The sequence below is a fragment of the Carettochelys insculpta genome, chromosome 19 (genome assembly GCF_033958435.1).
Source record: "Carettochelys insculpta isolate YL-2023 chromosome 19, ASM3395843v1, whole genome shotgun sequence".
Lineage (NCBI taxonomy): Eukaryota > Metazoa > Chordata > Testudines > Carettochelyidae > Carettochelys > Carettochelys insculpta.
Genome location: NC_134155.1, coordinates 2,923,400 through 2,937,275, shown reverse-complemented (window position 1 = coordinate 2,937,275; position 13,876 = coordinate 2,923,400). Strand labels below are relative to the sequence as shown.

At 44.4% G+C, this 13,876-nt stretch overlaps 1 protein-coding gene across 7 annotated transcripts in view; it reads right to left on the bottom strand.

Annotated features, from left to right (window-relative positions):
* Positions 1-13,876, bottom strand: part of FAM222B (family with sequence similarity 222 member B) — a 70,675-nt gene that overhangs the window by 5,605 nt on the left and 51,194 nt on the right. For 5 of the 7 annotated variants that reach the window (XM_075013862.1, XM_075013867.1, XM_075013865.1 and 2 more), the window contains exon 2: positions 2,799-2,926. In XM_075013862.1, coding sequence (XP_074869963.1) covers positions 2,799-2,880 — 82 coding nt within the window. In that variant the 5' untranslated portion in view covers positions 2,881-2,926. Of the gene's footprint in view, positions 1-912; positions 2,076-2,798; positions 2,927-4,590; positions 4,648-13,876 lie in introns of those variants that run through there. The other 2 variants (XM_075013866.1, XM_075013868.1) reach the window with 2 other exon arrangements.

The following is a 13,876-nucleotide window of genomic DNA, read 5'->3' as shown; positions in this document are numbered from 1 at the left end:
CTGCCCCTTACAGCACTTGGTACGCTGGATAAAGTGGGGAAAATGTCACAGCCTATCCAAGACTCTCTGAATTTAAACATGCCTCTGCCCCACCCCCCATTCTTATGCCATAGTTGAATCTTGTGCTTTTAGTTTAGGAAAATGAGAGAAACCTGGTAGCTAAAGACTAACACCACACACTATATTGATCTGTGCCCCATACAACCCACTTCAAGTCAAAACTTGATTTCAATTTCAGCATTACGCTGAAATTGAGGGAAAACTGTCTTCTTTGGCAAATACACCAAGGTTCTTTGGGAAGTCACTTAGCCAGGTGATGGTGTGCAAGTCCCATTCTGGCAAAGATGCACTATTTCACGCCTTTCAACTCTGTGCATCCCTACTCAGCTAATCTCCATATTCACTAAGGCTAGGTCTAGATTACGCGGATTTTTTGACAGAAGTTTTTGTCAGAAGATACCTTCTGACAAAACTCCTGTCAACAGATCACAGCCTAACTACCAAACGGATCGCAACAGCGATTCCCTCTGTCAACAGAGAGCAGCTGGACTCCCTAGCTGCTCTACTGGCAAACCGGACAACTGGAAGCACCACAGGCAGGGCTGCCTGGTGTCCCAGAAGCCTTATCTGTCAACAGAGGGCCCCCAGGAGTGCCCAGGCCAGCTTTTTGTCGACAGAGGTGTTATGCCTCATGGGGAGCAGCGTACAGCTGTCGACAAAAGCGCTGCGTTCTGTCAATTTACTGTCGGCAGAATGCCTTGGGAGTCTGGACGCTCCCTGGGTTTTGTTGGCAAAATGACTGTTTTGCCAAAAAAAACCTCTAGTGTGAACACAGCCTGCGATGGTCAGTTTGGGAGGGCACCCTAAACGTTAAAATGAGGTTACGACAAGAGATCCTAGAGCCACATTTACCTATCCCGTGGTCAAAAAAAAGGCAAGACAGTTCTCCTATGTCATGTTTCCTCTCAGCAGAGATCCACTTGGCTGAAGCTGAAGCATCCGGCTGTCACTTGTACATTTCAGCAAAGGTGGCACGAAAATCTCAGAGGGAAGAACGCGCCTGTAGATTGCTGTAACTTCACTCCATGCAGACAGGACGTTTCCCTTCCTAACTGTGCTGGCTACCTCCCATAAGCTACCACGTTAGCCATTCGATAATCTTCAGACATCTTTCCCTTTGGCTTGCTTTTTCACCTTGCAGCTTCCGTCCACCAGAAAAGCAGAACCCTCTCTTCTAGAACAAGATAGTCAGCTTCCACCCCAGCTCCTCCACGTGCTACTGCAGTGTTCTGCTGGCAGCAGCTTCTGCAGCTGACTTCTCCAGGGCCTAGCAGGCCACTGCTAGTATGCTCAGTACTCACTGTCCCACGTGGTGGGGAGACAGAAACTCCAGCTCACCAGAGATCAGCTCCAAGGGAGGCAACTCTCTGCCTGAACACATACACTCAATTATACTAGTCTGGAAAACATGTTGCTTAAAAGAAATTGTCTATCAAGTATGGTTAAGGCATAAGTGGCATTACCAGCTCCCTTTCAATCACTGTCTACAGAGCATGCCAGCTCAGCTTCTAAAACTGCCCAAGCACAACGCAAGGGGCGATGGGATGGTCACCAAAAGGAGAAGCCATTATAGCAACATTAAACACGTCCTTTGTGAAGTGGCATATTTCTAAGCTGGTTTCTCAAGCACACCACGCACTCTGCTGTGCTAGGTGGCAGTTTAACTACCCATCTCCATGGTCTCCAAGATGTCTCTCCCCATGATGTTTAAGCACTGGCATCTACCATTCTCCCGCCTAACTAAAGAAATACTCATTTGAGATTTATTAACCCGATCATCATCCTCTCTGTTCTCATGTCTCTCCTCGCCCTGGCATGCAGGTTCTAACTTCCTTTTTGACAGCGCTCTTGCATTTCTAATGAAGTCAGGAACACCTCCAAGTTAGACTTAGCGATGCTACTGTGCCTCTGTTGCCAGGTTTCTGTCAGAAGCTTCTAAAACGTTGCTGGTTTTATTTTTAGCAGGTTCTTCTATGCCTTCAGCTAGCCTTTGCCATTTCCAAAAGACGTCTACCCTGGAAAGAGGCAAGGTAATTCTGATGAAAGTAGTACCTGATCAGATTGAAGAGAATCCAGACCTTTACTGCAGAAAGGGTTGTGCGACACACTTGGCCAACATCAGAGTTTCTATTTAACACTTCAAGACATCTATGCCCCTGGGGAATTCCTCAGGAGTATTCAATGGGGGCATCCAAGGGCTGGGGAAGCTATCCAGATATAGAAGACAACTGTCACACCAGTGGGGGGAGGAGGCAGCGGTGGCTCTGCCATAGGGAGGACACTGCCAGTTGGTTATTTCTGTCAGCGTGCAGTCTTCCACCCCTAACTCCCAAGCCCCCTCCGCCATGGTGATGGAGACCCACTACACTGCCCTAGTAACACGAAAGGAGGAATCACCCCCTATGGCAGAGGAAGAGAAGAACCAGGGGAAAAAAAGTCTATTAAGAGCCAAATCAATATTCACTGTTTGGGTGCCCTAATGATTTTCGTAAAGAGGCAAGAATTGTTATCTTGCTATAATTAAAATTAATCTCTCAAAAGCTGGAAGGGGAGGGCTAGCCGAGAATACTTGAACTTTGGTAGCTATTTTCCACAACCGCTTTTGATGGATGCCTTGAAGGCACAACAAAAGAGACATATTAAAATGATTTCCTGCTATATCTTAGCTATTTATTTCATAGCTGTACCAGTTCCATATTTAACCATCAAATATGTTCTGAAGGCAAAACATCACTCACATTTCTGAAGTCCAGTGTTCATCTGCGGGTAAGAAAGAAGCTGAAAGGAGAGGTCACCTGGTCCTGGCAGGCAGGCCAGCATGGCAGACAGGCACTAACACCACATGGGGCATTCACTCCTTCGCACACTGCAATGACAACAAAGAGACAATTCAAGGTTATAGTACAGGGATGAGTACTGCGATGACACAGAAGCAAACAGTTCCCCATTGTGAAAGAAGGGCTCATGATTCACCGGTGCAATTTCATCAGCATTATGCTGACTGAAAACGTGTCTTATTCCTATCCACCGCAGCAATGTGCTTTCCAAATGTTGTGATTTCTAAACTGACGTTTGAAAGCGGCACATTTGTGCACCAGGTGGGAAAATGAAAAGTCAGAGAATTAATAGCAGCCTATGCCAATGCTCAGTAATGGTCACCTGTATTGGAAGGGTTCTACCATCTAACCTACAAATTTTTCCACTTGTATTTGCAGGGTTATTCTAAAGGGGGAAGCAAATCTGGATTTCCTATCACAGACCTTTCTACTGTGGCTCTACTGAACTGAGTAAAAAGTTACCACACTGCTATTCAAAGATCAGACACAACACAGCTATAGACCTTGAGTAATGGCAAAAGCTGCGTAACTGCAACCTAAAAAGCCCAGACAATAAAGTTATTTTATCTCTAACTCAAATAGCTTCCCTGAAGATTACAAGATGAATGAGAAACCTGGACCTAGAGCTATGTGGCAAGCAGCACATGGCACAGAGGAGCAAAACTGACATTCGCTACTTCTTTTTACCATTAGGAACCTCCCCTAGCAGGGAGCCTATCCTGCCTTTTCAGCCTTGGATCTGAACAGATTAAACCTCCTTCTAAGGTGTAGGCAGGTAGTGACGTGCCACTACAGCTTCTAATAATTGCCTAACGATGATAATTTTCTTACTAGGATTTATACCTAGGAAGAGTTAAGATATGGCCTTTACAGCACAGATAACTGACTCTTTAAATGCCTTTCTAACACTAACAAGACAAAGCTTCTGGTGAGACTGACAATACCTTAACATAAATAGGTGAAGTAGCACCACGCATGCTTGCTTAGGTTTCATTGTGTGGGGATGCAACAGCAGAAAACGCCAGCTGATAGCCAGCCTGATGTGGGACTGGACAAAGACTGACCTGTGTTTTAAAACATAACACTGAGATAGGGCAACAAATGATAAATGATCAACTGCTACCAAGAAGCCATACCAAGTAATCTACGTCCCGTCTTTTAATGGAAAGCAGCAGCTCATTTATCAGTATGGCAGGCCAGCAGATGAGCGATGAAGGGGCTTTGTTTGCACCAGGTAAATAATTTTAGAATAAATTAAAAATGAAGAAAAAAAGAGTTAAACTGATATTGTTGCACTACTTCGCGAAGAGCAAAAAGCCACCTTATGGGAAGTGATTCAGCCAGTAAAGCCACAAACGCATGTTAAACAAATGTCGCATTCAGAACAAGCAGCTGCCTATGCAAGGTGCTTGCCACTCCATCAAGATGCTGCTAGACTGCATGCATTTACCAGTCACCCCATTAACATGTTAATCCCCTTAGCTCCAGGTACTGGGAACATAATGCTGTTGGAACTTCAGCACCACACAGGTGCAGGGTACCTACAGATTAAAATGCAACTGTACAGCGTTAGAGTGCCTTTATGTCAGCTTCACTCTACTTATTCACAAACCAAAAAATGAGTGTCCGTGCAAACCATGAACTACACTGGTTTGAAGTCACGCCTTCAGTTAAATCGATACTACATTCTCACCTTACCAAGGCCTCAGAGAGGACATCTAAAAGCTCAGACTGCTCAAGGAAGATTCTGCAGAAGAAAAGTAATGGATTTCACAAATGATAGAAAAAACTTTATCCACTCCAATCTAAGTTTTCTAACAAATTCCTTTTGAACACCTAGGAGCATTTGAAATAAACCTCTAGCCCTAAAAGAAAACTAGTTGAGAATAAACATCCTGGATGCTAGCAAGGAAGTATAGCAACTTCTACAGTCTAATGGGACCCACTATGGCCATCACACTAAATGAGGCTATATCTAGATTACAACAATTTGTTGACAGAAGGTTTTGTCAGAAGACATCTTCTGACACTTCTGTCGACAGATCACAACCAAACTGCCACATGGATTGCAATCTCCTCTGTCAACAGAGAGCAGCCGGACTGCTCAGCCACTCTCCCGACAAAACAACCAGCCAGAAGCACAGCAGACAGGGCTGCCTAGTGTCCCCGGCAGCCCCGTCTGCCAACAGAGGGCTCCCTGATATAATATCCAGACTAGCTTTCTGCTGACAGAGGCGTTACGCCTTGTGGGGAATGGGATACAGGTTTCAAAAAAAGTGCTGCCTTCTGTTGATTTACTGTCAACAGAACGCCTTGGGAATCTGGATGCTCCCCCGGTTTTGTCAACAAAACCCTCTAATGTAGACATAGCCTTAGGGTACGCCTATACTAACGGGAAGATCGACCCAGAGTTGGATTCTGCACGCCTGGAACTGATGCGCCAAATCAAAGTATCTGGGATTGGCAGTTGAACCCAGTACTCCTTGATATCACAAGGCGTAAGTGAAATCGACAGGAGAGTTTCTCCCATCGACATCCCTCTACGTGGACGGCTAGGTCAAATCAACTACAGATAAGTCAAGTTTAGCTATGCAATGTGAAAAAAGTGGTTAAGAGTAGAGTGGTCATCCTGACCAAGCACACCTATTCACATTGTTAAGAATTTCATTTCAGCTCCAGCTCACACAGAGCTTATGTTTTTCTAAAAGGCTTCCAAAAATAAGCTTTGCCTATTTCATTTTATGTAGGAGCCCACAAGTTAAATTACTTAGTTAAAAATTTAGTGGATACATGCAGAAAAAAGCAAAACATATCTTAAAAGGAGGATTTGTATTTATATGATTTTTTAAAAAAAAAAAATAGCAACAGTTTAGTGGAATTGCCTTTTACTTTGTCTCAGTTCTACGCTCACTGCCAATAATTTAATCCATAATGGTCAGGGAACTGGTGGATATTAAAAGCAGCGATTCAGGCATTCTAGCAGAACTAAAAAAATACCATGGAGCTGTCCATAGCTACAGCTCTGCTCCATTTTGTACTTTTACTTCAGCATCAACCACTTTTTCAAAAAGAGTGAAACACACAGCCTAGCCGCCACCCCTAACTTACAGAACTTACTCTTTGAGAGCATGAACAATTTTCTAAGTACGTAATTTATAATTCTTTTTAAGTCAATTCCTTAGCTGTTCATTCTGGAGAAAGATGACAGCTGCCATACTAAATTTATTAGAAGGCAAGTTAACATGAACTGATCTCCATAATGGATTAATGCAGACACTTTATCTAATTGTTGTAATTACATCAGCTAGAGACAGGGTCAGGTAACTCAAATGAGTCACTGGGACAGAAGCAACTCAACCCTCCTTCACCAGCTGCAATAAAAGCATACATTCTATTGGTGGGAATGACTTGGTAGGAGAGAGACTGGAGCGTGTGTCTACTACAGAGTTGGGGTCGCTGGGCTCCTGCCCCCACCCACAGGCAGAGGTGACTTGCACCCAGCAGGGAGAACAGGAGGTTATCAGGCGACGGGGACACAGCGCAGAACAGAAGGGTCAGCACCGGGACCAGAAGCCGTCAGCACCATCCATCCTGGGGAGAGGGGCCCCGAGCCAGGCCCTGGTCCCCTCCCTCCCTCTCCGGACAGCCCAGACTGCCCCACTCCCCAGCCCAGGTCCCATTCACACCAGCCAGGCCCCTCCTCCCACTTGCACCCTGTTTCCTGGAGAAGAAAGGTGTTACCTGGTTGCCATGTTACAAAGAGCACAAGGGCCATTGAGTACATGTGAAAACCAAAACTTCCTGTCACCAACTACGCACTGATGCTGTGCCTAGGGGAACAGACACACACTTCCCATTACTACAGGACAGTAGGAAACACCCAGGGGAATAAAATCCCCACGTGCTGCCAACAGCTACCACCTTTGGCCCAAGTGTCACTTTCTAAGGCGGCTCCAAGGGTGTGTACCAGCTTCTGCTTCAATGCTTGCAGAACTGCCCTTTCCCCCATCCTTTCGGCGGGGGGGGGGCCACTGTGGGAAACTGGGGCAGCTGTGCAGAGGACCCATTAGGACTCAGTCTGAGCTTTCCATGCTCCCTCCCAACACTCTTCACTCATTAACACAGTTCTCTAATTGGCTAAGTGGTTTGAAGACTAAATTCACCAATATGTTCGGGCTGCTGTACACAGCTCCAGCAATGCAAAGCATCTGTGAACCCTGGCAATTGATGAAGCACTAAATCTACCCTTAAAAGTTAAATCTGAAAAGATGTAAAGCTGCCACTACATATAATCAATCACTAGAAATAGCATCTTTTGGCTTCTTGTTCATGAAATTTTAAAATGTTCTAAACTTCCCAGACAAAAAACTCCATTAGTGATTTTTCAAGTTAAAGGACAAAAATCAATTTCTTAAAAAACCCCAAAACATATCTAAACTGGGACCGGACCACAGTACTAGGCTGCCATCATCATAACAGCGTAGTTATTTTAGGACATCACTACAGGGCCAACTTAACACACAAAAAACAGCCTTAACTGATTTTTTTCCCCCAATCTTAATTCTAAATTTTCTGGATTTATAATGCTTTGGACTCATTAACAAGACTCCTAACAGAACAACAAAAAGTCCTGAGGCACCTTATAGACTAACAGATATTTTGGAGCATAAGCTTTCATGGGCAAAGACCTGCTTCATCAGATGCACGAGTGGGGGGTTGGTTTCAGAGGGGTATTTAAAGAGTGGGGTCCCAGTAAGAGGGAGGGCCAGAGTTGACAAGGGTCTATTCAGCAAGGTGGAAACGGCCCAGTGTCAACAGTACTTATCAAAAGAGGAAAAAACAAGTCTTTTTTTTTCCCCCCTCTTTTGATAAGTACTATTGATACTGGGCCATTTCCAACCTTGCTGAATAGACCCTTGTCAACTTTGGCCCTCCCTCTTACTGGGACTCCACTCCTTAAATACTCCTCTGAAACCACCCCCCACTCACGCATCTGATGAAGCAGGTCTTTGCCTACAAAAGCTTATGCTCCAAAATATCTGTTAGTCTATAAGGTGCCTCAGGACTTCTTGTTCTCAAAGCTACACACTAACACGGACGGCTACGTCTCTGATACAAGACTCCTAACAGTTGTTTTTACCATTAAGATTCCAACAGTCTCAGCCTCCTTCCTCTCAGTTAATGTATTTTTGGTCTGGGCAGTAGAAAGCATTCTGTATCTCATTTCCAGAATGGATTTCTCCACAATTTCCGTGACAAAGGGCAAGGACTTGACTTCATCCTAAACTGAGCTGACTATGGAAGTGAGCCCCAAATACCTAAAGCAGCTTTAGCAAAGGACTTCTCAGAGGCTGCAACAGTAGATCTTCAAGTTTTTAAAAAAAAACCTGTGTTTACCAACCACAAAAGAGTAAACTTCAGAGACAGCACCTCAGTCAGGGAACATAGGGGGCTGTGGTGCCTTCAACAGCACAGTAAATTCTTGGTTCAGCTTGAGCCAGTATAAACACTCCAGGAAACAAACTGGGGTTTAAAACCGCTTTCGTACAACCGTACGTGACTGCCTGCTACAATCGATCGTAGCGCCCTGTGGACCATCCTCTCAAAGGATGGCTGGGCCCAAAAATTCATTAGCATCTTGAGGCTGCTTCATGACAACATGACTGCTGCAGTTTTGAGCAACAGCAGGTTCCAAAAGCGACTCCTTTGAGGTCAAAACGGGTGTCAAGCAAGGCTGTGTTATAGCCCCATCACTGTTCTGCATCTTCATGGCCATGACCCTTCACCTCATTAATGGCAAGCTTCCAGATGGTGTGAAGACTGTCTACAGAAAGAACGGGAAGCTTTTCAATCTCAGGAGACTGAAGGCTAAAAGCAAGATCTCCACATCTTGATCATGGACCTCCAGTATGTGGATGACAACATGGTTGCTGCTCTCTCTCCCTCAGCCCTTCAGACCACCTTAAGTGCCTTCTCTGAAGCATACAAGAACCTCAGCCTCACATTGAGCATCAAAGAGACCAAGGTACCCCACCAATGCTTGGCAATGGGACAATCTCATGTACCTTCTATTGAGGTCAATGGAGAACTGCTAGAAAACGGGGAGCACGTTCCATACCTTGGAAGTCACCTTTCTGTTAAAATAGACATGGATGTGGAAATCCAGCATCATCTGAGCCGTACAAGCTCTGCTTTCACTCGCCCGAGACAAAGGGTCTTTGAGAACCGGGACATCTATCCCAAGACAAAGCTCCTTGTATACTGTGTAGTGGTTGCTCATATAGTACTGTACATACGAAATGTGGGCAACATACAAGCATCCTTTGAAGGCACCTCAACAATATCATTAATGTTGCTTCAGAAGAATCATAACTCTCTCTTGGGAGGATAGGTATATGAACACTTGCGTCCTGGAAGTGCTGAACATGACCAGCATTGAAGCCATTACCATTCACGTGCAACATTGTTGGACTGGCCACGTGATTCAGATGTCTGATCAGCGCCTCCCAAAACAGACTGTTTTCTGAGTTGGAGGAAGGACAGAGGAGCGTTGGGGGCCAGCGGAAGTGATATAAGGACATGCTGAAGGCACACGTGAAAAAGTGCAGCATCAGTGACACTTGGGAGAGATTTGCCCAGGACTATCCCCGGTGGAGAGCAGTAATCTGTGAGGGGTGGCACAATCTTAGTGGTCCCACCACAGTCCAGACGAGGAGCAGAGAAGAAAAGAGAGTCAAAAACTGTCCCATATCCCTCCAACACCTACACCCTCCAACACCTACCAATCCCTCCCCCTTCGGTGATAAGATCTGCAGCTCCAGGATTGGGCTGATCAACCACCAATGGACTCACAAACAGGGAGGTGACATGAAGACACCCTATTTGTTATCGAGTGACTGCTGAGAGAGAGCATGCTACAAACATAACTGAACGTAAGATGATTTTCATGCTCCTAGTGAAACTGTCGTGTTTTCTCATAATTAAGACACTAAACACAAAACTACTAGCTACAGGTCGTACCTCCCTCATCCAGCACCCTTGGGACCCGACTGGTCCTGAAGGAGGGAATTTGCCGAAGGGAGATCTCCCTGTCCCCTCAGTCTGCTGCAGGCTCTGCTCCACCCTGGCCCCCCTTCCTTCCCTCTCCCTTCATTTAGCGCCCCTGGAGCCCCCTTATCACCAGCCCTGCACCACTCCAAATTCCAGACGTGGAGGGGCTGCCAGCCGCAGGGGCCACTGGGCCTGGCCACGGGGGCACTGGGCAGGCTCTCCTCCCAACAGCCTCACGGCCTGGGGCTCTCTGACCCAACTGTGGACCAGAGAATCCTGGTTTTGGGAGCTGGAACCTGTTCTTAAGACTCAAGCTCATTCCTCTGAGCTCTCCCAAAGTAACTTGGGTCCAGTTTCCAAAGTCTGTGTTGTGTTCTCCTGAACATGTTCATGCCAATTACAGGGGCAGGAGCTGGTCATATAATTCACACTACACTGAAAGGAACAATTCCGTATTGCCCCTTTGAGAGGTCCAGCATATTAAAGTCAGAGTAGTTGGGTGTTAAGATTTTTGTCTCCTCTTTTAAAACAGTGGGCTTGCGTTAAATTCTAAGAGAAAACACGCGCACACCATTACCGCTACACAGCACTGCATCAAGTGAGCAAACTAACTGAAATTGTAACAACCAACCAAGCTTAGACTGGTGTTGTCAGCATCTCCCCAGATGTCCAGATCCCTCCGTTCCCGTTTTCTGCAACTCCTCTTGCTTCTTGGTAAACACAAGAACACATTCTGGTCTCAGTTCTCTGCTGTGTGCTACTAAAGGGACAACGTATTTAACATCAAGGTACATATTTTTCAAAACTAATCTACCAAACCAGCTTTGCATTCATGGGCAACACACGTGACGACCTTTTCACATTTTTTTAAGCAGAACTCTGAAGAGTAATGTGACAGAGAAGGAGGCTTTTCTGGATGCAATAATAATTCCATCTAGGAAGCATATTTGAGGGCAGACAACAAGAGATGCGATGAACAATGGAGCGCTGCTTTTTGTGCACGCTGACGTGTCACGTCTCCTTTCACCAATAGAGAAGTTTTTGCCTGTCTGAACCAAGAATGTCCTTTTCTAGGTCTCTCTAAGAGCTTCAATACACTCAGTTTTTCTCCTTGTGGTTTAATTTAGGATTTTGCTTATAAATCATTTCACGTCTTAAGGTGACCACAATTAGTCAAAACAAAACGAATTAGTTTGAAAAGGAAGAAAAAAATTGAAACATACATGGAGCCCATTTTTTGCCCCTTTCCCCAATTCACTGAAGGCAACACTCAAAGCAACAGAAAACTAGTAACAGAGAGAAAGCCGTGCTAGTCTATATACGATCAAAACAAAAAAGCAGTCAAGTAGCACTTTGAAGATTAACAAAATAATTTATTAGGTGGTGAGCTTTCATGGGACAGACCCACTTCTTCAGACCACAGCTATACCAGAACAGAGTCAATATTTAAGGCACAGAGAACCAAAAAAGTAATCAAGGTGGACAAATCAGAAAAAAAATTTCAAGGTGAGCAAATCAGAGTACAGGGGCAGAACGGGAGGTGGTGGGGGGGAGTCAAGAATTAGATTAAGCTGAGTATGCAAAAGAGCCCCTATAATGACCCAGAAAATTCCCATCTCAGTTCAATCCACGTGTTATATCGAATTTGAATATAAAAGAGAGTTCAGAAACCTCTCTTTGCAGACTGTTGTGAAAATTCCTCTTCATTAAAATGCAAACTTTTAATAACAGAGAGAAAGCTGTCCTAGTCTATATACTATCAAAACAAACAAGCAGTCCAGTAGCACTTTAAAGACTAACAAAATAATTTATTAGGTGATGAGCTTTCATGGGACAGACCCACTTCAGACCACAGCCAGACCAGAACAGACTCAATATTTAAGGCACAGAGAACCAAACTTTTAAGTCATTAACAGAATGGCCCACTCCATTAAAAGGTTGACTGACCGGTTTGTGAATCAGGAGTGTTCCTGTGTCTGTTTTGTGCCCATTAATTCTTTGTCTGAGAGAGTTTGAAGTCTGCCCAATATACAAAGCATCTGGGCATTGTTGGCACATGATAGAAAACTAAGGTGCTATTAAGTAAGAGCTCACAAAATGAAACACGGGTCACGTTACAATCAGGAAGGGAGTTATCTGCATTCCAACTAATATCTAGGTTTGAACAGACGTTAAAATGTCACAGAGGCAGGAGTTAGTCTGTATCTTCAAAACAACACAAAGTCCTGTGGCACCTTACAGGCTAACAGATATTTTGGAGCATAAGCTTTCAAGGGCAAAGATCCGAAGTGGAAAGCTTATGCTCCACAATATCTGTTAGTCTACAAGATGCCACAGGATTTCTTGTTGTTTTAGAAGTTAAAATGCAGACAAATACTAAACCTAGAATTGTGTACCACGTGTGCATTATTGTCAACGACATCAGTACCAGCACATCTATTTTACTGTGAAGTCAGCAAGCTCCAGTGTATGATTTTCTAATATAAAAAGCCATTTTAGGCTGGTCTTAATAGATTTTTAGAATACAGCACCACAAGTCTGCTTAAAAGCAAAGCGGGAGTTTTACACGGCTTCTGGTACAAATGAGGTGCTTTAAAAAAAAAGAAAGCAATGCTTCACTTCAGCTATTAAAATCCTTCCGATTTGTATGTTAGCCTTGGGATAACCACCACCAGACTGGCTTGGAAGTAATTATCACTGCTAACTGGCCATAACCGAGCTAATATGAATGATGCTGCTGGCAGGAAGCCTACTCCTGGGTTGTACTCTGCAAAGGAAGCCTCTAGCAATGATGTGCGCAAACATGAAACTGCTCATCTGGCTTGTCCACTGCAAATCACTAGGCAATTCCACTAAGGCCAGCTTAGTTGGGCCAAAATGAAACCATTAACAATGCTTCTAACTAAACATGTTTTAAGAAAAAGCAAAAAAATACACAGTTTCAGCATAACTTTGTGAGCTTTGCTTAATTTCATCCAGTGACTACCTAGGAAGATTAATTCAAGAGATAAGTGTAGCACTGATAATTTACTACCTGAAAAAACCTCAGTACTTTGTCTTTATAGGAGTGGTCTTCTCTGCTTCACTGCAATAGAGCCAGGGTTTTTGGGACTCAGACCCAGGCTGCTGGCTGAGGGGGAAGGGAAGCTTTTAGCTTAATCTCTGTTGGCCCATTTAGGTTTTGCATTTTTGGTAGCTAACAGACCAGAAAATGGCTCTAACCCTTGAAAGCTTACTTCCAAATTTAATTAACTCGTCTCTTCATTCAGGCACCTTAAGGAACCTTACAAGCACTACTTGGCCTCACAGCCACTCTCAGGCAAGCATGATTTGTGCTCACCTCATTTTAGGGATGCATAAAATCAAGATAAAAATTAAATAGGGGGAAGGTTTGTCTTGTAATTAAGTCACTGAGCTGGACTCATAAGACTTGAATATAAAACCTGGTTCTGCTACATGACTTTAGGCAAGTCATTTAGTCACTGGGCTTCAAAATGTCACTCGCACGAGGGATAACCTCGATCTTGTTGGGTGTGAGAGGATAAGTTAAAGTTTGCAACGTGAGGATGCCTTACTTTACAGGCAAATCAGCTGAGGCTTTGCAGGAAGTGCCAGAGCTGGGAACAGAACATGGAAATCTCACTTCTCAATCCCCTGCTTTAGCTGCTAGTCTTCTAATTGCAATGTTCCAGAACAAGGCAGCATTTCTCAACTCAGGTAAGTAAAGATCAAATACTAGGGTACAGAGCTAATAATATTTCCCTCCTGCCAAACTCCCAAATCCATGGCTCATTTTAGCGAACTGAAGGTTTCCACCTTAGGTGAAATCTATTTTTAGAGTTTATTTTGCTTTTTAAAATAGGTAACATAAGCTGCCAGGCAACAAAGATGTAGGCGTAGCTTTCACCAGGTGCTCAAGGTCTATCCTC